This window comes from Numida meleagris, chromosome 10 (genome assembly GCF_002078875.1).
Source record: "Numida meleagris isolate 19003 breed g44 Domestic line chromosome 10, NumMel1.0, whole genome shotgun sequence".
In the NCBI taxonomy this organism is placed as follows: domain Eukaryota; kingdom Metazoa; phylum Chordata; class Aves; order Galliformes; family Numididae; genus Numida; species Numida meleagris.
This window is the reverse complement of record NC_034418.1, coordinates 9,451,968-9,476,490: the sequence shown is the minus strand read 5'-3', so window position 1 is coordinate 9,476,490 and position 24,523 is coordinate 9,451,968. Positions and strand designations below refer to the sequence as shown.

General features: G+C 40.7%; 2 protein-coding genes across 6 annotated transcripts in view; one reads left to right on the top strand and one right to left on the bottom strand.

Annotated features, from left to right (window-relative positions):
• Window positions 363–4,646, bottom strand: RGS9BP (regulator of G protein signaling 9 binding protein). Its single transcript, XM_021408423.1, has one exon. The coding sequence runs from the start codon at window positions 4,306–4,308 to the stop codon at window positions 3,595–3,597; it is 714 nt and encodes a 237-aa protein (XP_021264098.1). The 5' UTR covers window positions 4,309–4,646; the 3' UTR covers window positions 363–3,594.
• The window catches only part of ANKRD27 (ankyrin repeat domain 27), a 42,196-nt gene continuing 22,365 nt past the window's right edge, over window positions 4,693–24,523 (top strand). For 2 of the 5 annotated variants that reach the window (XR_002442144.1, XM_021408403.1), the window contains exons 1-12: window positions 4,748–4,860; window positions 14,127–14,257; window positions 15,722–15,832; window positions 16,860–17,016; window positions 18,536–18,690; window positions 19,028–19,087; window positions 19,176–19,229; window positions 19,317–19,382; window positions 19,457–19,533; window positions 19,872–19,993; window positions 20,842–20,920; window positions 21,765–21,897. Coding sequence is in view for 3 of the 5 variants with exons in the window: in XM_021408403.1 (XP_021264078.1) it covers window positions 14,156–14,257; window positions 15,722–15,832; window positions 16,860–17,016; window positions 18,536–18,690; window positions 19,028–19,087; window positions 19,176–19,229; window positions 19,317–19,382; window positions 19,457–19,533; window positions 19,872–19,993; window positions 20,842–20,920; window positions 21,765–21,897 (1,116 nt within the window). In the remaining 2 variants the exon portion in view is untranslated. Of the gene's footprint in view, window positions 4,861–4,902; window positions 5,278–14,126; window positions 14,258–15,721; window positions 15,833–16,859; window positions 17,017–18,535; window positions 18,691–19,027; window positions 19,088–19,175; window positions 19,230–19,316; window positions 19,383–19,456; window positions 19,534–19,871; window positions 19,994–20,841; window positions 20,921–21,764; window positions 21,898–24,523 lie in introns of those variants that run through there. The other 3 variants (XM_021408401.1, XR_002442143.1, XM_021408402.1) reach the window with 3 other exon arrangements.

Below are 24,523 nucleotides of genomic sequence, written 5' to 3'. Positions count from 1 at the left end.
TGTTCTCTAGTTTTCAACTTCCCAAGCCCGTGGTTGAGTATTTACTCAGCACTCCTGAGCAAGCAGTGCTGAAAGCAACATCGTGCCTGCTATCCTAAATGTAGCTGTTTCTTAAGGCAGAGATTTTTTGACTTTTCGAATGCCTGATTTCCCTGCTTTATAAATTTAGATATATCACTATATTCAACTTCGGGTACATGAGAAGGGTGTGTTTAAAGAAAATGTAATGTGAAGGCTTAGCATGTTAGCTTAATTCCTGTAGTTGAAATAGGAACCTTTTCTTTAGAAGAGCTCATTGAAAAGGTGCATCGATATTCCAGTTTTTATTTGTTTGCTTTTAATTACTGCTGCAAGCCAACCAGTAAGTTATAAGAACATACTTTATTTTAAGTTAAATAAATAGTGACAATAACAAGTTTCATTCAAAGTGTAGAAAATACCACTCATGCACAGGCAAAAACAGTGTAATTCAAGTCAGCAATAAGATATCAGCATACAGTAAATTTAGTGTATGTGTCCTATGAATAAGGACAAAAAAACTGAAGTAGAACAAGATTCAAATTAAGCGACGAGCATCTTGTAGTGAAAACAGTGACATTCACTGATCAGCAGCAGAGTATTTGTGTTCTCATCATGCTATCTAACTTCAGAGTATTTGAAATTTGACTTTTTTTCTTACAAAAATAGCATTTCCATTCCCCTTCCACTTGCATTCCAGTGGGAAAAAATCTGAGGCTGTGAATCTAGCACATTTATTTATTTCTTAATTTAAAAGAAACATGAATACTTTTGGACAGTGGTGGTTTCATACGGTTTTGATTTGTGTACTCATGCTCCTGAACTCTGTCACATTGTGCGTACACTTGTATCAAGTGTGCTTTTTTTAACAGGAGATTAATAACAGGAACACTATGCATTTAGAAGAGACTGTAACAATCCTCTTGGAATTCTACTTCTTCTTTTGATTTCATACGTAAGAAAATACAGACTTTAATGAACAAATTAACAGTGGATAAATCTGCAGCCACCTTTATCTTAAGATTTGAAAATGCATTATTTTTTCAAGGTTCAATCCTTTAAGTACTAATTGTGTGCATACTCAAATGAAGTAAGACTTACATAATTACCAAGTTTTCAGGTCCTGTGTTATTGAAAATCGAAGAAAAAAAGTGGGATGAAAAAAAATGGGATAAAAAAAAAAATGGGATGAAAATGTTCAGCTCATGAACTCACTGTGGCTTGCTTTTGAAGATGAGTCTTAAAAATCCCTCTATACAAATAACTGTTGCTAAACAGTATATCCACTTAGGATAACAAAGTACAAAATAATGAAAGCAGTTGATGTTATGTTACCATGTTTTTTATCCACCAGAAACCTGACTTGGTTACTGGGGTTTTCAGAATGTGAGTTTAAACGATCTGATTTAAAAAGGAATTTGACATTTTCAAGAAGCAAAGAAAAAAAGTCCAGCTCCTGATGCACCTTCATGGGAACTAAGTAACAGGGGGCTGCAATGAGTGAAAACACTCACAAATCCATAGTGACTAGTGGTGGCCATCCATAACTGTACATTCTCCTGCAGCTTATGCTGTATTTTCCATACGTGTGTTTCCTCAGTGTTATTGTGAAGGAGTTCTTTGCATTTAAATCAAAAGACAGCAATTACACCTCATATGTGGCTACACATACTGAAGCAGTAGCACCAATAAAAACAGGCTAGACTGTTTAAGAGTGCTGCTGGGGATCTATACAAACCTAAGTTAGCTATGTACAAAACACATCCTATGGAATGAGTGAAACACAGTAGAAAGGAATGTGGAGTCTTATACGTGAACTCCTACGAGAATCGTGTCTAGACTGCATCAATGTGCACAACTCACAGTTCAAGCCTCCACTTGGCATTCTTTTTCCTCACTAGATTCAAATTTGTTACACGTTTTTTCTACCCAAATCCGGTTTTATTACATGTTAAAAAGTCACTGATAGTTCTTAAAAGTTTTGTCCTCAACTCAGAAAGATCACCTGTTCACATATGTTGGTAACATACTTTTGTTAACAAAGATTATTTTCTAGTAACTTCACCAGACACATCTGATAATTACCTTTTGATAACGTGTCCATAATAATCAGTGTGCCAGACTAATTATGTGCTAAAACCCCCATGTGATCGGGTCTCTGTATTTCCCTGTGGAGTGTCTCGTATGCACTATAATGTATGTACTAAGCATTCTTGAATGAATGGCATGTATTTACATGAACAGAACAAATCTCCGTAAGTTACATAATAAAGAACATTAACACGAGTCCTTTTACAAGACATAACAGAGCTTCTCTGCAAAGTTAGTGTCCCCTCAGTTCTACATTTAAACAGGCGATTTTTAGGTAAGCACTGGGAGAGTTTTCTGCTGCTCTTGCTTTTATCCTCCCAAACTGCAGGGTATCCAACTGGACCAGTTATGTGTCCAGTCCTACAGACTTCCTCTTTCCCAAATGATTTCTCAGATATAAATGAGAGATTAAACAGATTTTTTTTTTAAGCTTTATCTGGATTTCTGCAAAGACCTCGGGAGTTTGCAGATATGTGACTGACTGTATGTCACGAGGCCAAAATCTCTGCCTGTCAGCGTGAGAGGATCTCTTTCGGGATGACTAGAAATGTCTGCTTTCGCTCTACATCACTGCTGTTTGCCAAACTATTTTCAAAAATTATTGCATCTGTTGTGGGTGGATTCACTGCTCCTCGTCTCATAGTTAACTGTTAAGTTCAGACAGACTGCATCTATGGAAAGAATCTGAACCAGTGGCAAGAATCAGCCTTTCTGCAGGGGGGGATAAAATCATGGTAAATGCGGAAGAAAACCACAGGGTTTGCTAGTGTTTTTCTGCCTATGCAGCTCTCCCTTTTCTCTCTCAGGATGTGGAAAGCCATTAGCCATTACTATGTGCTGTGCCAACCCCAGTAGCTGGGTTCTGTGCAACCCAGTCTAAAGCTACAAACTGTATTTGCTGAATATTACTAATTTTCTCTGCCCTCCTCCACACCTCCTCTTTCCCTGATAGTTAACTTTTATTAAAATAGACATTTACATTCTCTTATTGGTGTTTTCATTTTTTCCTTTTTCCTCCACTGAAATAATATCTTGTGTATTGCTGAAATAATCTCAATCCATTCTATTCACTGTCACACAAAGCACCTGTGTTGGCCTCCAAATTCATGTCAGTCAGAAATACTGTAAACAGTGAGCAGCAGCAAACTGCAGAGCCTATTCAAGAACAAAAAATACAGGCTTCTGAGAGTGATGATCTATTAATAGCAGACAAATCGCTGTTATAGCCAGTAGTGATAATACCCTCATACTTCACAGTTAACCCTTACAAGTCCAGCTAACGAACACATCCTAGTTTGCAGGCTTTTTTTTTTTTTTCTTCAAAAAGCATGAAAGGAACTGTGCATTTCAGGATTTTGAGAGGCAAAAGTTTTGCGTTACATTTCCAAGTGCTAGGTTTAGATTCTCAGCGCACCCAAGTGATGAGATGCGTGGCACGAAGCACTTTCGGGCAGCCCTGTGCGAGCTCTCCAGCGCCAGCACAGCCTACGAGAGTTTTACCACACACACTGCCAGCACAATAGCAATAATGAGAACAGCGGAGAAAATAATCCCAGCCAGAACTTTGCTGATATCGCAGAAGGATTTATTTTCCTCCACAGAGATCATGCCAATGGAAGAAGCGCCCACGCTGATGGTGGATTTGAGTTCAGCCCCAGGGTCTTGCTTAGCCTCTACTGTCCACTGGGGGACATTGACCTTCATTTCCATCTCGTACATCATTTCTCCTACCTGGTTGATTTCGTTCTCTAGGTCCTTCAGATCCACCACGTCTATGTTGTGCTCAGCCTCGTACTTCATGTTCTGGACGCTCATGGCCCGGGCGGCCACGCCAGAGGTGCCCCCGCTCATGCCTGTCTGGATCAGGTGCTTTTTGGGGACGTTCAGCGGGAACTCGTGCCCCAGCTCCAGGGCTCTCCTCATGTCGATCTCCAGGATCTCTAGGCACGTGGAGAAAATCACCCATAGTCTCTCGAACTCGGCTTTGTCCTCCTTGCTCACGGTTTTGTCCCTGAGCACCGTGGTCAGTTTGTTCCTGTTGGCCACCGCCAGCTCCTGGGCTTTCTGCCGGGTCTTCTTCAGCTCCTCGCGCAGGTTCTGCGAGTCCGAGGTGCCGCCGATGGTCAGCACCATGTGCCGGTAGCAGGCGGTCACCCTGCTGAGCGCGTCCAGCAGCGCCTTGCACTCCTCCTTCACCATGGTCCCGCCGTTCGGGCGCCTCCGCCGCGATTACCCGACCCCGGGAGCGAGGAGCTGCCCAGCCCGGCCGCTAGCAGCACGCATGGCGGGAGGCAGCCTCGGGTCGCGGCCCCTCAGGCGGCGCCGGCCGTTCTTGGCGCGCGGGGCGCGGGCAGCATCGCTTCCCCCGCTACCGCCGAAGGGCGGCACGACCGGGGCACGCCATCCCGCGGAGAGCCGGGCGTCCGCCGATCGGGCGCCGCACTTTGACAAGTGCCAAACACGGGACAAAAACCCCAAAACTAAAGCGCCGGCTCTGGTGAACGACGGCTCTCTCCGCCCGCTGTCGACACGAACCCGATCCGGCGCAGCTGGGCGCAGCGAGATCACATGGCGCCGAGCGGGGAGCGCCCCCGGCCTCCGGGCGCGGCCCGGGCCGGCCTTATAAGCCCTCGCAGGCTCCGCCCTCCCCCAGGCTCCGACCCCCGGCGGCTGTCCGCTTCCTCGTTCGCTTCCCGCCGCTGCCCGGCCATTGGCTTCGTGCGGCGCCGCGCCGGCCCGCCCTGGATCCCGGTAGGGCTCGGGGGAGGCGCGGGGCGGTTAGGGGGGGCGGTGTTGGCGGGGCGAGGGCGCGCTCGCTCTCTCCCTCCCTCTCTCTCTCCTTTCCTCCCGCAGCCCGTTGGTCGCTTTCCGCGGGGCCGGTCCCGGCGGTGCCCTCCCGTCCCCTCCTCAGCCGGAGCGGCTGTTCCGCGGCCTGTGAGCCGCGTCGCGAGAGGGAGGTGCCGGCCGCGGCCTGCTCCCGCGCTGGGGCTGGCGCGGAGCCGGTGGGGCCTGGGGCGGCCCAGCTTGGGGTGCGGCGCTGTGGTCCCCGCCGCGCTGGCAGCCCCGGCTCTGGCGGCGTCCGGCCCGTGGTCCCGCTGCCACCTGCGGATAGACCCGCTGCGCAGCGACGGGAGCGCTTAATGCACTGCTGAACTTTCTCTCACCCCGGTACGTGTTTTATTTATACCAGAGGAGTGCTCTCAGGTTCCTACCGGGCTCTATGATGCACGCTTTCTGTATATCAGAGTGTCACAGATGCTTCAGCTCATTGCTTGGAGGGAAGAATTTGCATATTTTCCCCTCTTTTCTGTGAGTTATTTAAGAAGGCCCCTAGGAAGTGTGAGTATGGGGCCCCTAATGTCTGTGGGTAGCTGAAATTAAGTAATCATACATCAGAAGGTGTAGCAAACACAAGCTTCTTACTATCAAAAATGATACATCAGTGGCTGCCCTTGTGTGCGTTCTGAAATACCATGTGGTCAGTGACAAGTGTTTGTACACATGCCTGTGTCTTGCAGAAGAACAGATAATACTGATGCTGAGCACTGTGTAGCTGGCTGGGCTGTGCTGTTACATACGTGTTTCTCCATGGTGGGCTTCTGGAGAGCTTGTTTGTCATGACACACACCGCTACATATATCTTAATGCTTGTGGATAACTGTGTGGTTTGCTGTTGCTGCAGTAACATAAGAGAAGTGAAAACATCCCCCAGGAAGGGGACTGTGACCCTGTCCCTTATCGTGGCAGCACAGTGTGCACCACAGGCGAGATAAGGTGCTGTGCTGGGCAGGCCCTGGACAGCCAGCTTCCTGGGGCTGTGCCTGGCCTGGGGAGTATGTCGAGGCTGTGTTCCTCTTCTGTGATTTGGTTGTGTGGGGAGTTTGGTCCTCTGCTCCCCTGACTGCTTTTTGTTGTGCCTTTGTGTTGTACCAGGCCACAAGTCGTGTGTGGCTTCTGCTGCACCCATGGAAGAAACCAGCTACCAAGTCCTGCAGCACGCTGTGGGGTCACTGTGGAGCCACTGAGTAACTCCCTGCCAGCAGTAGGCAAAGGGTAGTGAATCAGTCTCTGCTCCTTGCTGGAATGAAGAAGCACGAGATGCTTCTGACCTTGTATGTGAAGTTTTGTAACTGCTTAATTATTGTCACATGGTAGAAGGATTAGCTCTGTGCTTCAATCTGGAGTCTTGTGTGACTTAAGCTTAATCCTAACTACATTACACATCCATGTGTATGTGTGGCAGGACTGCTGCACCTTACTGAGGCTGCTATTCCTTGTGGTGTGCCAGAATCCTGGAACTCAGTTTCTCTGAAATCCGAAAGTAGCTGAGGAGGGGAAGGGATATTGTTTCAGGAATATGTGACTGCTTAAATCTGAAGGTGGCAGCAGTTACAATCTGTCTAATAATGCCTAAATACAACTCCAGGTGTGTCATGTGGGAAGAAAGGCTGTTCTGCAGATTAGCTCTAATTAAGTTCAGTTGTATGCAATTATCCTATTCAGGTAGGTTTAAGAAACTCTTAAAATTTGATTGCAGCTTATCAGACATATTGCTATGAAATCCATATAGCGATAATACTTTCAAAGAAGATGTTGACTAGTGGAAACTTAGTCCAAAATTTTGATGAAAAAACAGACCCTGAAATTACAAGGGAGTTAGGAAGAAGCATAATGAGTGGGAGCAGAAGTGTATTTGCTGGTTCTGTAGAAAAGCTTCCTTCCAACAGGTTTTTATGACCATGTTCTTCATATTCCACTACTCTTAAAAACTGCAGAATACTCTGCTGCTTCTTGAGCATTAGTGCTTGTTAAATCCTGTATCGTTTTGATAGACTTAAGTAAATGTATTTTAGGTAAATACAAATCTGTTTTGTTTCAGTGGTTGGTAAATCTTGCTTGATGGCCTCACCTCTGGGATGAGTACAGGCATCAGAATGCTGTGACCTGAGATGGTTGAAAGCCACTGAGATGAGGACAGAACATAAGGATTGGATGTAGTGAGAACAAAACTGGCTGAGTGTCTGATAACATGGTGCAGCTTTGTTCAGATAACTCCTGGCTTGTGTTTTGTGAAGCATTTTGTTGTAAAGTGTCTTGAAGTGTTGATCCAGAGTGAGAATTTTCATTTCTATCATGGAGGAACATCAGTCTGGTAAGTCCGTTGTGGACTTGCTGTCAGGTGGCTTTCAATTACCTTGGGCCAATGTATGGTGCCTGGTGTGGTGTTAAAGGCCAGCAGTACTTGGAATCGTTTGCTGTACAAATTGGAAGAACTTCACCTGTGAAACTGCTTCTGCCTTCCTTCCACTCTTCCCTCTGCTCCCCAAAAGGGATAACTAGCGTAATTCAGCAGTGCTTCCCATAACCAGATAATCTAGTAATGGGCAGATTTTAAGCTCCTAGCATTGATGAGATACATCTAGTGTTGGCCTGCAGCAACTTGCTTTTCCTATTGAGATGTGCAGAAAGCAGATGAAATCCGTTAAGTAGGACCCTTATGTGGTCTGCTATGAACAGGAGTGGTCTGTGACTCTGTAGTCAGGACACAGCGTTTGTGTCTCCATCTGTAGTGCTTGGGCCCAGTGCCTAAGCTGGGGAGTTCTACAACTGTTTTGCCTCTGTGGGTGAAGTGTCACTATAATTGGCTTAAGAAAATACTGTTTATCCTTGTACTTGACCACCTTAGTTTTTGTGTGTTTTTGTGTGGTCAGTCTTCTGTAAATTCATATGCTGATACCTCTGCAAGCCTGTGGAGTTGACCTTGTGTAAATGCATCTCGCAGATGGTGGGAGCTTTTGTCCCTTCTGTTAATGTTTGTTCTCTAAATAGGTTCTTTTTAATCTTTGTAGTCCTATTGTCAGCAATTTCTGCGCTCTTCCTCCATGATTTGCTTGTGAATTGCTCAGGATTCCCAATTTGAGACTTGAGTGCAGCCTCAGTACTGGTAAGCTAGAGAACAAACATGGGTGAGAAATTTTGCAACTACTCAGTATATTTTTAAATCTGCAGGAGTTGGGAATCCAGTCTCTCTTGGGTTGTTAGGAATGCAGTTTGTTCAAAGTACCTGGCTAATGCCAAGAGTGGTGATCGCTGAAGTCAGGGGAGGTGACTGGGTAAAAGCAGACAGCATTCTGTGGGTGGGTGAGCTGCTCATGGTGTGCTGACCAGAGGGATGAAATAGGTGGCTGGTGAGAGTCAGGCTACTATGTACTTTGGCCTCAAGTCTGAGACGAATGCAAATGTTTTAGCATCAAGCTGTAGTGTGAATGCACTTAAATTAGGAAGGTTGAACATTCTTTTTAAGAATGAGTTCTGGTTTAGAGTTTTTTTTTGGAGGGGCTCATAGTGGAAAGCAGTGTGAGGGATTGATAGAACACACCTACATGGCACTCACCTACTGCTGCCAGGCACTGTGTGATGCCCTAAGGCTCAGCGTGGTGCTAGGAGAAATGATGAGAGATGGAGATGTCTGACCCCAAACAGAGGAAGGAGATTTGTGTGGAGAGGGTTGTGCAGAGCCCTCTCCCTCCCCTCCCCCCCCCAAAAAAAAAAGACGCATGCAAAAAAAGCTCTGTACCCTTTACCTGAAGAAATGTGACTGCAGGGGAGATGCTGTGGAAAAAGGAACATCTTCCTGGAATGGCACTGACCTCTCCTTCCCAGAACCTGCTGCATCGCTGTCAGGCTCTCATTCTGGGATGATATAACTTAGTTTTCCCCTGGTTTCTAGGAAGCCTTGAGCTGACTGATGGAAATTCACTACTCAATACTCTGATAATTCAGAGGTGATACTCTGATATACTTCAGTAGAAATCAGTATAAGCTGCAGGTGAATGTAAGGGGTAGAAATAGTTTCCTCTTTAATCTGTCCCTCGTGGTGAGCAGGGTACATTGGAACATGTCTCAGAGGCATAGTTCATCAGATGCTCAGTGCTCGTCCATTGGAGGAGGGAGTTTTTGCTTCATGATGAAAACGCTGATTTGAGGTCTCAAGTCCAAACCGTGACTTTCAGCCTCAAGTGGTGTAAATATGAAGGGTGATACTGCAAATAAAACTGTAGTTAAAGTGCTAACTAGTTCTATTTGGATTGAGACTAGTTAAGTCCCACTGTTAAATTTCTGTTTGCGGAGTGCTTTAAGGTATGCATAGATTCAGCTGTGCTGCTGACAGGTGGTGCTCCTAAAGTTTTGATTTGTTTTTCTTGTGGGGGGGAAACCCACTCTGTTTGAAAAAGTCATTTGGAACTAGGGAACAATTGTTTCATCTAGGTTTCTTTCCGCAGAGCTCTGCAGTTTGCTAATGTGATAAATACACTTAGAAACTTTACCACAAATGTCTCAGCATAATGTTTAGCTGTTCTGAAATAAACAACTTGTAGCTGAGTAATAAGTAACTGGTTGTTCTGACTTCTGTTGTTCTTTTGAGCTTTTCAGCAAGTGATATTCCAGTTATTGGTTTACTAAGCTGGGGCTGTTACTGTTGTACTGTCTGCAAGCGAAGATTAAATTGATGTCAGTGTGTGAAATGAACAAGTCAATCTTGTGCTGTTCACTACTTAACATGAAGTGTTTCTATGCAGAATCCTTGTGCTGTTATGAAAGGTATTTCCTCTGTAGTATGTCTCATTAGGTCTTCAGTGGTATAGCAGGATATTCAGGAGGTGTACTTCAGAACTGAATAAAAATTTGTAGAATGTGGACATAATGTAGCTGTCAAGTAAAAGCAGTGGCATCTACTTTAATGACTATTTCAAAATGTTTCTTAAAAGGAACTGGAAACCAGTGGGTCTGTTTAAAAGCACCTAATTTCAGTATCTCTGAAGGAAAACCCAGTGGCAAACTTTCATAGCTAAGTCGTGCTCATTGCTTTCAGTACTGAAGGTCATAAGACTTGGTTTCCACTCTTTTGGGAAAAAAAAGTTGCATGCTTGGATTCCACTGCATGGCTTTTCACTTCAGCTGTTCCTTGTGTGAGATGTGTCATTAGAACTATCACTCTGTTCTTAACCTACAAAGGACTTGGCTGTTCTAAGGGTATGATTATGTTGTGGGTTTTTTTGGTAAAGAGTAACATAATGCTTATTGGATTCTCTGATCAGCTGGCTTCTGTTCTTCCAGCAATCAGAGCTATTTCTGTGTTACAGGCGTGAAGCCACACAGCTAAGTGATTCCATTTAAACGTTTTGGAAGTAGTACTAATGTATTGCTTTACAGCTTAGCATGATAGAATTTAATAAACTTAGTGAATATGGCTTATGAAAATTTTTAATGGGCTTTCAGTTACATGTTACCAGAACTGTTCAATGCTTACATGACTTTGTGCTTTTTCCTGCTCTCCTAGTGTTAGTAAATCTAAAGCTGTCCAAGGTGCAACTAGAGGAATTATTCCACCACCTGCTACTTCAGTTCCATTAGATTAAAGTTGGATGTTGTGTTCTGCCAATGAATTCTCAATGGAATATTCTAATGCATGCCTAGAATTACTGCAGTGTGTTAGCTGTTATGTTCAGATGCACTTAACTTTTGAGATGGAAAGAAATTGACTTATCTCAAAAATGCTTGAGCCAAAATTTGGGGCATCTTTAATGTATTCTTCAGTTTCTGTAGACTTGATATACAGAAGTGCAATGTGAAGGACTTGGCTTTGTTGTAGTTACTAATACTGCATGCCCTATACATCCCCATTTCTGTCTGGGTGAATGTAGTTACTTAACTGTTTCAGTTAATTTAATGAACACTTCTTTTGCATACCCACACACTAATCAGATATGGTAGCCATCCACTAATGTAGCAGTGAGCAGATGCAGTGCTAAGAGAGGTGTGAGAAAAGAGAAGGAAATTCAGAATCCAGTCTCAAAGCAGTACTCATTTGACTACTGGTTGCTACTTCCTGCTGTGCAGGGACTTGGTTACAGCTTCATGTGCTCAGCTAGCAGTTTAGAGTCTTCACAATCTGCTTCTGCTCAAGGTGACTGGCAAACACTGCTGTGAACTAAAAGTTAAAGCTTCCTTATTAGTTGTATTTCAGTTGCTAAAATGCTAGAATTAATGCAGATTGTTGTCACTTCTTTTGGGAGCTCTCAAGCATGAATTATTGCTGCGTCAGTAGTTCTGTAGTAAACAATGTCTGGCTCAAAGTGTTTTAAAACTAGTTGTTTATGGTAACTCATGAACCAGATCTGAAGATTGTTGTTTCAAACTTTGCGTGTTGATCTGTTAACTGGAATAGTTCTTACAGTACCCTGATCTTTTTTTTTTAGTTGCAGGCAATGACTTAAGAGCTGCATCAGTCAAATAGCAAGTTTCACAAGCTAAGGCTTTCTATGGGAGCTTCTTGCCTCTAGTACACCCCTTCTATTTGTTTTGCTAGGGTATTAAATATTGTTCTTAATTTCTTATTAGACAGAACTTCTCACTTTTTTGGTGAGATATAGGTTTCTGGAGAAGATAGGTCTGTGGGATGTGTTCTTCCTCCCCTTTTCTACTACGGGAAATAATTCTTTGGACTTAAATTCATTAAGTGGGAAAATGGGCAATATAGCAATTGGAAATACATGTGCACTGCACTTTTGTCTCTGCTGTCTGATGCTTAGTTGCCTTCTTCTGTCAATGTGCTCTTGGCTCATGTCCCCACTGCCCAGCACCTGGCATCCTAACACCTTCTTGCACACTGTGTAGAGGGCCACAGCATTCTCGTCTACCACTTGACTGGATAGTGAATGTGAATTCACCAAATAAAGAGGCAGGTGAAGGTGCTTTGGTGGGCCATCTACTTTAATAAAAGCTTGTTTTGGAAAGTATCATGAGAGATCATACAATCCAGCCTTCTAGCTTCACTAGATCCATATCACCTCTAGTAGAGGTTTGTCTAACAGGTTCTTAAAGATTTACAATATTGGAGACTTGATAGCTTTGACAAGCAATTTAAAACATGTGTTTATCTTCTTTTTTTAAAGTTGTTCCTGATCTGTAACCTGACTCTATTTATCTAAGCTGAAGCCTATTTCCACTTCTACAGATGTGGAACAAAATGCCCTTGCTGAGACCTTGGTACATCTGGGGGATTTTCTTACCTATCTTGTGTAGTTTCTTTACTTTAACCAGTATCACTGCACTGTGTTCTACATCCTCCTTTTCTGGCTTTCTCACTTAAGATTCTTCAGTCAAATCCATCTTCCCTGAAGTGTAGCACCCAAAAAGGAGACTCCAAAATAAGCTTTGCTGTGTCTGATGATTTTGCAAGCTGCCTGTATTCATACAGCCCTCTATGGCATTTGCCTTCTGTATAATAAGTTGACACCAAATCATGTTTGAACTGTAAGCTCTAAGTGATTTAAGGTCTTACTGGAATTATTGCTTACCTGGTTGTTCATAGGCAGTTAATAGATAATTAGTCCTGCTTGATAAGGCCCATCTTAGTGCTGGGACAGCCAAATTGATATCCTTTCATAGAAGATCTTATTTTTGTCCTTTTTGGAAAGTGAATGAACCATTTCATCTGAAGGTTCATGGGGAAAAACTCTGCTGGAGACAGTTACCTCCCACTGCCAAAATTTAGTGGCTCATGCTGAGGTTATCCAGGCTGCAAGTAACTGCTGATAACTTTATAGTGGGAATGACTTGCAGGCTTAATTGATTGTTTGTTTCGAGTTCTTCTTGTGCCTAATTATAAGGAAGGACGAGACTGCACATAGATCAGGTAACAGACAATAGATCAGTTGACAGCATAGCTGAAACTGAAGGACTGTCTAAAAATCTGTGCAAATCGGGAATATATTTTTCCATCCTATTATACTGCAACACAGTGGTTTCATGTCTCTTTGCCACTCTGTGGAGAAGGATGTGTTTTTGGTACCTGTACAGCACTACTGTAGCTAAGTGTTCAAGCACTACATGGTAAGCATCAGAAGCTCACACTGAGCAAGTAATGTGCTAAGTAAAAGCTAAGCATTTAAGAAAGCAGGGAAACGCTAGTTGTGTAAGGATGGCTTGCTCAAATTAAAGTTCTATTGCTCTTCTTACCTTTTTCTGATACATATAGTTGAAATTGCAGGAGGAAATCATGAAACTTCTGTTTCTTGTTTCCTTGGAGGAGCTGGATGAAGGGAAAAGACATAAGACAAACTACTTAATTAAGCCCTTGCAAACCTGTTAACCTTTGTTCTTCTGAATAAAATAATGCTGAAGTTCTTCTAGAAGGGTCCTATTAGGGTTTTTCATGTCCTTGTGTCTAGAGAATTAAAAGTAAACAGGGTTTAGTGCCTCTAGAAATCCTCTTTTCCCTGTGACGCACCTTGTGATAGCTCTCCTGTGTCTAGTGGTTGGGTTTCTGTCTCTAGTAGATTTTCTGCTCACTTTTGCTAAATGTTGTCTCAGTCTGACTTCAGATGACTGAGACCTTTTCTATGAAAGTAGAGGTTACCACAAATATTGGATTTCATTGGTGTCCTTTTTAATTACGACTTGGTTATACATACCTGCTTCTTGTACCTTTCCTAAAACTTTCCCTGGAAAGTTGGGGATTACCTTACACAAGGATTCCTGTTACACTGTCTGGGTGCCTCACTGGTGTGTGTGTGTGTGTCAGTAATTATCGCTTACTTGAGCTTACTGTGAAAGCATCAATGTCCCACAGTGTTGTAGAATCTGCTGTGAAGAAGCTTTTAATTCTTGTTTTTTGGTTTGTGTTAACCTTAGCTTGTGTATCAGAGCAGTTATAATGTAGATCTTAGTATCTATCCCTGCAGATCATGCCCTTGAAAGGGCAAAGGGGACCTTGCGACGATAACTGTGCATCAGGAAATGTGTTGTTTTGTTTTGTATGTGAGGACATGGTTCTTTCTGAATAACTTTTGAGTGACTATTTAATTTCTTGTTAGTTAAGCATGGCATTGGCAGCTCACGTGGGAGAACTTGAAGCTGCTTCTTTTTAGACGCTGCCCCTTTGGTGTTTTGCAATATTATATGTTCACAGATACCACGTATGATGCATTAACCGTTCTCCATATGTTTTGTAGAAAATCTCCTTGGAATATCTGAAGTCCATATGGCTATGTATGATGAAGACCTCTTGAAAAATCCCTTTTATTTGGCCATTCAGAAACGATGTCCTGATCTCTGCAGCAAAGTTGCAGAACTCCATGGTATTGTAAGTATAAATAAGTGTATTTTAAAATAACTTATTGAATAGCAGCAAGTTTTTGTTTAAATTCCATGCTTCCTAAGACTCATGATGATCAGTACAAGCTTGCAAAACATTCTACCTACTAACATGGACCTCTTGGTAATGACATGGTAGTAACAGATGGGAATACTGCTTCTCACCTTCACAGGAAACTTACTTTCTTTGATTAGAACTAGTTGTATATTCTTGCACTTCTAATTTAAATTAGAATTGACCTCTGGTGGACAGACAATCACTCATATCTGACAACATATTATATAGCAAATCAAAGCCATTAAACTGAGCTGAAATAAAAATCTGCAATCCTTTAATACTTGTAATCTGAGTATTTTGTGGTAAATCTTGATCTAAAATTGTGTGGAGACTCCATTAAACTCATCTTATTCCTATCAGATTATAAAATTAAACCTTAATTGGACAGGGCTCTTTCTGTTACTTTAAGGTAGTGATATGATTAATGAACAGATTTTAGCATTTCTCCCAATCCTATCTGTATTCTAACACCTAATATCCTTGACATCTTTACCTTAATCTTATCCTTAATTCTTTGCATTAACTGTACTTCAGGCTTGCATGAACTTGCTAGCTTTTAGTATGTATGGTTACCTCAGTGATTTTATGTGGAATAGCAAGCATATCTGTAACGAAATAACTGTATATTCAAGTTCAGTAATTATTTGTATAGTATCAGAATTATTGGAGAACCTGAACAATAAACAATTGAACACTTTGCTTGTAAAGACCAAAATCTGTCAAATATTTGCGGAACCCCAGGTGTGGCATTAACATTCAAAATCATCTTTCTGTTCTTGAGTCTGACCTCTCATACTGGTGGTTCTGGAGCTGATAATGGCATGACTCTCCATTTCCAGGATAAAAGTATTTGTATTGTGAGCTATACTGTTGCTTCTGAAGGAGGAAGGCTCTCATTTTAAGAGCAGAAACAATTTGAAGATACCATTTCTGAAAGCTTCTGAATACTGAAATAAACATTTACTTCACCCTTCTTGACAATGAAATGTATTTCTTTTCAGTGTGTGCAGGGTTCCTGGTATTGAAAGGAATGAGATCTCACACTTCATAATTTTTCTTCACTGCGTAGTATTTTGGAACTTGTAAGCGCTGATCCACTGCTTTACTCCAAATGAATGAAACTACTCCAAGAAAGTATAGTCTGAATGGAGAATAACATAAAAGAGGAAATTCAAGATTCCTTTTGGTCTGACAGTAGGAGTTTGAGCTGCTTGACCTCAATGCAAATTGAAAATTAGGTTAGCATAGTGTATACAGATGTTAAAATGAGTCTTGCTTATTAGTTAAGAATTTGTCTCTATCTACCAATCTGTTGTTGTATAAAAGGTAAAAGCAATCAATTTAACTGGTGATTTATTGTATTTATCTCCAAATTGTGATCTAACTCTATTTTAGGTATTAGTTCCATGCAAAGGAAGCCTTTCAAGCAACAGTCTTTCCACCTGCCAGTTTGAATCTTATGTACTGAAGCCGCTAGAGGAAAATTTTCAGACCGCAAATGGAAAGGTATTTCTGTTTTGGTATCTTGAGGACACTGGTAAATGATTCACTGCAACTGGTGACTAACTGAACTAATGGTGGTTACTGGAGCTAGCGAAGAGTTAGCACTAAGTGGCAAAACGAATGTCACCTGTATAAGACAGTGTTCTCAGGGATGTACTGCTTTCTAGTGAAAGCTCTGTTTTGACATGGACTCAAGAATGGTTGTCCTATTTAGATGGTTCTGACTCTGATTTTCAATTTGCTACTTTGATGAAGCAACTTTGCCAAGCTTGTCTGTGTTTTTTAGTTATGGAATTTTTGACTGAATAAAATGGGTTTCTGCATTTTTGACTGTTAGGAACCGTGTGTGGCGGAAGGGCCATTTTCACTTAGTTAATTGCATCTTTAGCTTTCCTGCTGCCTGTACTGTGTGCAGAAGCAACTTCACTAAGGTTTAAGACAATTAAGATAGTACTGAGTAGTATTTGAGGCCTGATTTAGAAACTTTATTGCGAAGCCATTATAACCAATGATAACACTGTATAAGTTTCAGATGAAATTTTTTTTCTGCTTGCCATTTTTGCAACACAGTTGGAGATTTTGCACCTGTTTGTAGGCAGTCCTCTAGGTCTTCCTACTGTGGATGTTCACATTGGAATTCTTTAGGAGATAAAGCTGAGCATGAGAAACATAGACAAGATGGCTGGTGTCTTACTAAAGCTGAAGTCTAGACAGCAAATATAAATTGCATTTTTTTCAGTTCCCTTACTGCTAAAAGCGCTTTAAAATCCGCAAATAGTTACTTGGTTTGGAGGATATCTGAAACCTTCTTTAGTAGGAGGCTTGTAAGGAAAGTGAGTACAAGCATGATTTAGCTAGCTGTTGTGAACTGCAGGAATCCCTGTTTCAGTCTACACAGCATGAGAATTTGAAAAATCGGGAGTCTGTGACTTTTCCATGTTGTAAGATTCTTAGTTCCCTGGAGATAAAACTATGCAATGCAGAAGTAAGAGTAATTGTGTTCTTTAGAAACTTTACACTTTTTTTTCAGGAGATCTTCATACAAGGAAACCTTGTCATCTTAGGAACTGGTTTTAATTATCATCTCTCAGTACCTGTTCTTTTTGAGGAAACATTTTACAATGAAAAAGAAGAGAGCTTTAGTATTTTGTGCATAGCTCATCCATTGGAAAAAACAGAAAACTCAAGTAGGTATTGTGGTGATAACAGTTGGTCTTGTTTGCACAGCGAACAACTTAATATCCTTGTTTAATGTACTTGATTCATTCAGTAAAGTGCTGAGTTGACTGAAAGCTCCCAGCATTTACTGATATGCTGGTGTGGATGTTAGTATGTGGCTGGAAAAGCATTAAGTTGGTGCCAGCCAAACTTGAATTTTGTAGGGCATGTGTCCCGGTCTCCACAGCAAAAAATCGTGGAGTACTTGATACAGCTTCAATTTTGTTTTTTTAGCAATGCTCAGTTTAGTATTGGCTGTTTAAAGGTAGAATTTAATCTCTTAAAAATGATATTTGTCTTTGGATGCAAAGTGAATGCACAAAATTGGATTGAGGTAAATTCTTTCATAGTCACTTCATTAGTGTTTAGAGGTTGCGTAGCATAGCTATGTAGCAGCTCATTTGGAGGTCATCTCTCTCATTAAATTGAATGTATTCCTTTTTTCCTAATATTGAAAAAGCCTCTTGATGAGGCTAGAATACTCTTACCAAGGCTGCTACTCAAGCTGTGAATGTAACAAGATTTCCTTATGAAATTTTGTACCAAATAAGTAACTGAAGCTACTTGAAATGTATGCTTTTTCTGAACTAAAGGCATCCCATCTTTCTAAATAAGTAAGAATCTAAACAAATGATGAAGTAAGGTGGTACTGGGCAAGTGTGAAAATAGTACTGCGAGGAGAAGTGTGGAAGTTACACTGGAAATAAAATAGCTGAAATACATAGAGGCTCAAACTATAAATATGAATATATGCATAAGTCTATTCTTCAGTTTTTGGCTATTATTAGTGTAGCTGTACAGCAGCCTTTCAGAAGTGAGGTGACTTGTAATTTCTAAGTGATTTGAAATGAACAAGATCTAAGCCTGTTATTAATTGCCCTTTGAGTGCAGATGGAGGGCTTACCTAGAGAAATTTTCTTGGAAAAGCTATATGTGTATATGTATATGAATTTGAAATAGGGATCAAACTGTATTATTTAGAAGGAAAGTGGATTTGGTTCAGTGTTTACATGGAGCAATATTGCCCTCTCATTCAGGGAAAAAAAGGCTGCCTATAATCATAGGCTATGTGAATAGGCTATATAAAAATTCAGAATGTGGGCGTTGGGTTTTTTCTTACAGCTTGTTTAGAATGCACTGTCTTCCTGCATGGGCATTGTCAGTACTGTAATATGTTTTTCTTAAATTTCATACATGTCTCATGCTCAAGTTATGAGTGGCAATAAATTACCCTAGAGTAAAGGAGCATGCAAAATCAGTTTTTAGCTATTCCAAATGAATACTTGACATAAAAGGCAGGAGAGTTGGCTCTAAGTGTGGTTACTGAACTGCAATAGGTTTTCTTAATTGAAAGCAACACCTTCAGTTAAAAGCATAGTAAGCTGAATTAATGTTTCATTACGCACAAGTTGGCTTGATATTTAGGAACAGAAAGAACTCTACTGTGCATATGTATTCAATGTATTAATTCTTGGGTTTCATTTTTAGATGAATCTACAGCTTCATCAAACCTTTATTCTCTTAAAAATACTGAAGATGTTAGAGAATTCTTGGGAAGACACTGTGAGAGATTTGATAAATACATAGGATCTTTCTACCGAACGTTTAAAGAACATGAACGGAAAAGTCTCCGCCACTACATAGTCAGTATCTTGCTACTTGTTGCTTAATTTACTAAATATAATTAACTTGACTGCTTTGGATATCTTTTCCTGTTAAGATTTTCTGTCAGAATAGTCCAGAGAGGAAGGTAGGAAGGGAAAAAAGAATTTGTAACTGTGAATTATTGCATCTTGACTGTTATGTAAATGCAGTTCTAGCTAAAGATCTTACTTTTGTAGGTAAGTAAAGATCTTGCTTTTATAGACTTTTGTTGATACTGTATACTTCCAAGTCAAGGAAGCTCTCCTTTCTTTGCTCTTCTATGCTTTGTTGCTTCATATTGTTAACCCAAATCTACTTTTCTCTTTTCTCTCCTAGGATTCTGTCAATGCACTTTATACCAAATGTCTCCAGCATCTTCTGAGAGATTCACACTTGGTAAACACAACTAAATACGTAGTGTGTAGCATTACTTAAGCAATAAATCATTTAACTCTTGCTGTTTATGTGGCTTTTCCTCTTTTAGAAGATGCTTGCAAAGCAAGAAGAACAGATGAATCTGATTAAACAAGCAGTTGAAGTAAGCTTCTGAAATAAAGGGAAATAATTGGCAAGCAATTTTAACTGTCCCTTTCATGTCTAAGCTACTGTGTTTTTTTTCCGACAGATGTATATCCACCATGCTATTTACGATCTGGTCTTTAAATATGTGGGGACTATTGAGGCAAGTGAGGTAAGTTTGATTGCTGAAGATTAATTACATTAATTCAGTGCATTTTAAAAACTTGTTGCCTTTCTGTTGATTAGGATGCTGCTTTTAACAAAATCACAAGAAGCCTTCAAGACCTCCAGCAAAAAGACATTGGAATAAAGCCTGAGTTCAGGTGAGTGGTGGTTTTTGAGCAGATACTGAGATCCTGTCTCAAATAGGTTTCAGGCAGGCCAAAAAGTTATCCTTCAGACAATAGTAAACTTTTGTTGCGCTTCACTCCTTTGAGGTAGAAAAATTGTGTTATTTTAAGGCAGTTGTTTCATTGAACGTCTTTGTTTTTGTGCTTTTATGCCTCCCATTCAATCTACAAGGCACAGAAATGCAAGTGTAGGGCAGAGATAGAAATGTGTTAATACCATTCTTCATTTCAGCTCTGAATAAGTTGGATTTTGGACATCCTGCACAGGATCTATGATGTATGCTGACAATTTCTTTCAAATTATTTCATAGTTTTAATATACCACGTGCAAAGCGGGAACTGAGTCAGCTGAACAAATGTACTTCCCCTCAACAGAAGCTACTTTGTCTACGAAAAGTGGTACAAATTATTATGCAGTCTCCTAGCCAAAGAGGTCAGTAAATAGTGAATTAAAAACTAATCTCGGAGCTTTATTTTTCTTAACAACTATGCACTGTAGTATGTAAACACCTGTTTGAATTAGTCTTGTGGGTTCAACAGTTACGTTGAGATCTGCAGATATCTAAATCAAAATCATTGCAAGATAAGCACTTCAACACTGTACATAAGAGTGAGCTGAGGTACTTGATTAACCGTATATTTTAGCTAGACCATGTGACAAGCTTATGTGATCTAGGACTTCCTCAGGTAGGAAAAAAGTGCCATCCATTTAAAACACTGAAGATCACTGTTGGCTCCATGATAATTTTGAAATCAAAAGTCTAGAGGTGTATCACCCAAAATGCAGTGCTGGGGAGGGGGAGGGTCTGGCAAACCTTTAGTATGCTACATTAAGGGTGCCACTGTTGATTCTGATAATAAAGTACAGACCTGATGGTCTGATTCTTATGGAGCCTGGAAAGAGAAGATACTTCCAGTAGGCAAACGGAGTAGTACGCTAAAATATTGCTTTCTTCACAGCATCACTTCCTTTCTCCAGGAGGGCCCTTGGGATAAGGAAAAACATGTCAACAGGCAGTGCTCACCTTCAAGCCAGTGTTCTGACTTCTCCAGTGAAGAAGGAGGGAATGCTGATTAAATATTGTAGCTATATTTGGTTTTGGCTCTTGGTAGCCTATTCTTGGAGAGATACTGAGAACATTCTTTGGAAAGGTTGCATTGGTTACTGGTCAGTTGGGGAGAGCTGACCATTAGTCTTAGGAGGCAGAGCTCCATTTATAGGCATCAGTTTTTGTTTGAACTGTGAGATTACTAATATCAGATGTAATTTTTTTCTTTTAGTTAACATGGAAACCATGTGTGCAGATGATCTTCTCTCTGTTTTGCTGTATTTACTTGTAAAAACAGAAATCCCAAACTGGTATGTAACTTCTTTGGCTATACAAAGCTCCATCATCTTGTATGTAATGGTGCTGTGGGGTCAAACGTTTCTGGACCTTTAGTAATAGCCTACCCAAAGTGTAAGAGGGGTGATGTGATGCAGGAAACTAGTCAGATAAACAGCAAAGATGTATTAACTGTGACAGAATTCAGGACTTATTGGGAATTAAAGTGTTGTGTCTGTTTTGATTCCAAGTCTGGAAAACAGTTGTAATGGGGGGATCTTCCATTTACTGGATCTGCATGTCCAGTATGGCCTTTGCACTGGTTCATCCACATCTGCATTGGAACTGCAAGACTTCATGCAGCTTCTAGATGCTTATATACTTGATATGGAGAAATACTATTTGAATGCTTAATTGCTTGCTAGCATATGCTCTTACATTTATTTCAACTATTGGGAAAGGTATGTATAAACCTTTCAGCTATATCCAATCTGTAGTGTTAGTGTATCTCATATCTCAGATGTTAGCATTTTCCTTTAATTTTTAGTTATTAATTTACCATTGTACTTATGATGTTTGAAATATTAACATGCTTGAAACTTGTGACATGTTATTTCTTACCATTGTCCTTACCTTAGCCTTCATATTGGTTATATCTAGTTTTTAACTTCTGTTCTTCATTGTGCAATAAAAAGTGTTATGATCCTTATCAAAGCTTGAAACAGCTATGATATTACCAGCCTAACAGTCTTTCTAGAAGCTTTTTTGTAACTCACATTTAGTATCTGCCTGGATTATCTGAAATGAGCTGTGATATTAAGGTACGTCATGCTAGTGTCATCTTATCTTTAATGGTTCATGGTTTTAACTTTATTTCAGGATGGCCAACTTGAGTTACATCAAGAACTTCAGGCTTTGCAGTTCGGTGAAGGATGAATTGGGATACTGTCTAACCTCAATTGAGGCTGCAATAGAATACATACGACAAGGCAACCTCTCTGACAGATCAACAGTAAGCTACTCTTAATGTCTGTCAAATGTGATTTTGATAAGCTTGTAGGACTATGTACCACTGTGGGGGTAAATCCAATCAGAAGAAGCAAACAGCTTAACGAATTTGTTTTTCACACTTAAAAGGTTAGGAGGCAACTATACCTGAAGCAGAAGCTAAAATATTAAAATGAAGTCCCAGTCCTGTAGCAACACTTGTTCACTGTACACTTTCAGAAGTAGTTAAATATGAAGGGAATTTGTCTCTTCATATGACTAGGAAAAGGCATCCCTTTTTTCAAGAGCTGAATTTTTAAGAAAGTTTTTAATACCTTCTCTGTCTTCATTCTGTTGTGGTTGTGAAAGCAATGCAGTACGTCATAGTAGGCATAGCTTGAACTTAAGCACATTTTTCTTGGAGTTTTAAAAAGCTTGGCTAGCAGAATGAAGATTTCCTGGATAATCTTACATTACACTGCTGTCCCAAATGCTTGAGAGAGGGGAAAAAAAAATGTTTGCAGTGCACTTAACTCTGTTACACAAAGTTGATAACTTAGTGGGAGTGCAGGACTGTATTATATTAGGTGGTGCTCGAAGGTCAAATTTGTCAGGATTTCTAACACAGCAGGAACTGGCGGTTTGTGGATGCATTGCAGCTAGACCTTCTGTCAGTCAGGTCTAATCCCTTTGGGCTGATCAAGAATGATATTGATGTGACTTCCGTGCTCTGAAAACTTTCTAGCTTATTGAAGATACCCAATCTTGCTTCTTCTGCTTAAAAGAAAATAAAAATAAGTCTACTGTTGCAAAACTACTTTTTCATGTGCTGTTGTAGAAATCAGAAGTAGCAACTTAGAACCAGAATGAATTTGATATGTCTCAGTCTGTCCGACTGCAGAGTACTGGAATGTAATTGCAGGAGCCAGACTAACAGCTCAGTATGCAGGGCTTGGAATGGGACAGTCTGGGGCATAATCTTAAACATTTAACTGTCATTTTAGACTTCTTGCTATTTTTGGTTTTTTGTTATTCTGTCCATGAATTTGTCATGCATGTATTTGTTTTGTGCACTCAAAAAAAAGTACTCTTCCTTTTTATGTGTAAAGAAACTGTGGTATTTGTTTGCAATGTTGTTTCAAATTGTTAAGGAAAAAAGAATAAAAATGTTAGATAAAAGGAAAACAACTTGCCAGTCAATTTTGCTTCCTGCAGTCACTTGGCTATCATTAATAATTAATACACAAATAGTGCTAATGGTCTGGAAGGAGAACTGGAGCCAAAGTAGAATTATCTTCTGCAAAAATGTCAGCAAGTTGAAAGAATAAAAACTGTTTCTGATGAAGTGCCTGCTCCTATCCCTCCTTACAAAACTAAGCTTAGTTTTTTTTTAAACGAACTGGAATTGCCCTCTGATTATAACTTCCTGGTAAATGTCACTGCCAATAAGATACTGTACTTATTTATCTGGGAGATGTTTGTCTTGAAAGATGAGCTACATCTCAAAGCCTGTGTGAAGGAAGTCCTATGCTACGTCAGTGTCTGCATCAGTATACAGTGTTCAGAAGAGCAAGCTTTCCTCCATACCTCAGCTGGATCAGCTCCCTGCCTGGACTGCTAGTTCCTCACTTTCTGACTTTCCACTTATGTGTATATGAGCAAGCAACAGGAACTCTCTACACCTCCTTTCACAGCAGTCAGCATGGCTTGAAGACTAGATGGGGTGGGGGAAAGGAGAGCCTTGAAGACAAGGAAATGAGTCACCCCTTGGTCTCAAGCACAGATTAAGAGGAAAGACTGTTTTCCCTACTGCAGGTAGAAAGGAAAGGTGGCACACGTAGTTTCTACCTCTTTGTTGTAGTGGATAGCCCCACCATGGGAATTTAAAAAGGGGAGTAAGGAGATGGATGAACATAGCAGGAACATCTGACAGGTTTGCTTTCCCTTCGGAAACCTAGCAGTTTAGGTATTTCCTTTACACAGTGGTAAGAGAGATCTGCTTTCTGCTTCAGCAGTTGTCAGATTGATGTCCCAAGGCTTCCATCTCCAGATTGTGCTCAAAGGGTTTTGGGCTCTAGCTGAGCAAGAACATTGCTATGCCCTGGGCCTTTGTTACAGCTCCTCATGTGGCTATGTTTAATTTTATAGTTGGCTTCAGATGGTGTTTCTGGTGGCTGACTAATGTTCTTGTCCGATCCCTAATGAAACAGTCTACAGAAGGAAAACTCAGCAGGGAGCTAATGTACTCTGTGGGATAATGGTATATCATCTTCATGTCAACAAGAAAATTGTACTTAAGAAATACTTACCCAGTCCCTTCATTCAAGATGATACAAGTCTTGGGGAGGCATTTTCAGTGTGGGTCAAGAGGAGGAGATAAACATGCAACTGATGGCATGGAGGACTACATTTCATTTTCTGGTGCTTGTCAAACTTATTTAATGGGATTCCAGTCTAATAAGTATTGGAACCTTGTTAAGTTCCTATGCACAGCTAATACATAGTAAGACCTAATTTAGAGAGTTGAAGGTGGGTATGAAAAAGGGACTTGGTGAAAGCCAGACTCAAGAAAATAGGTAGCATTTAGATTCTTGTATGGAAAGAGCTGTAGGCGGCCATGAATTTGGAACTGAAGAAGTGCATGTAGGAGG

What these genes read in the sequence shown, in the direction of transcription:
- RGS9BP (XM_021408423.1), bottom strand. Translation starts at nt 4,308, where the DNA reads ATGGTGAAGGAGGAGTGCAAGGCGCTGCTGGACGCGCTCAGCAGGGTG.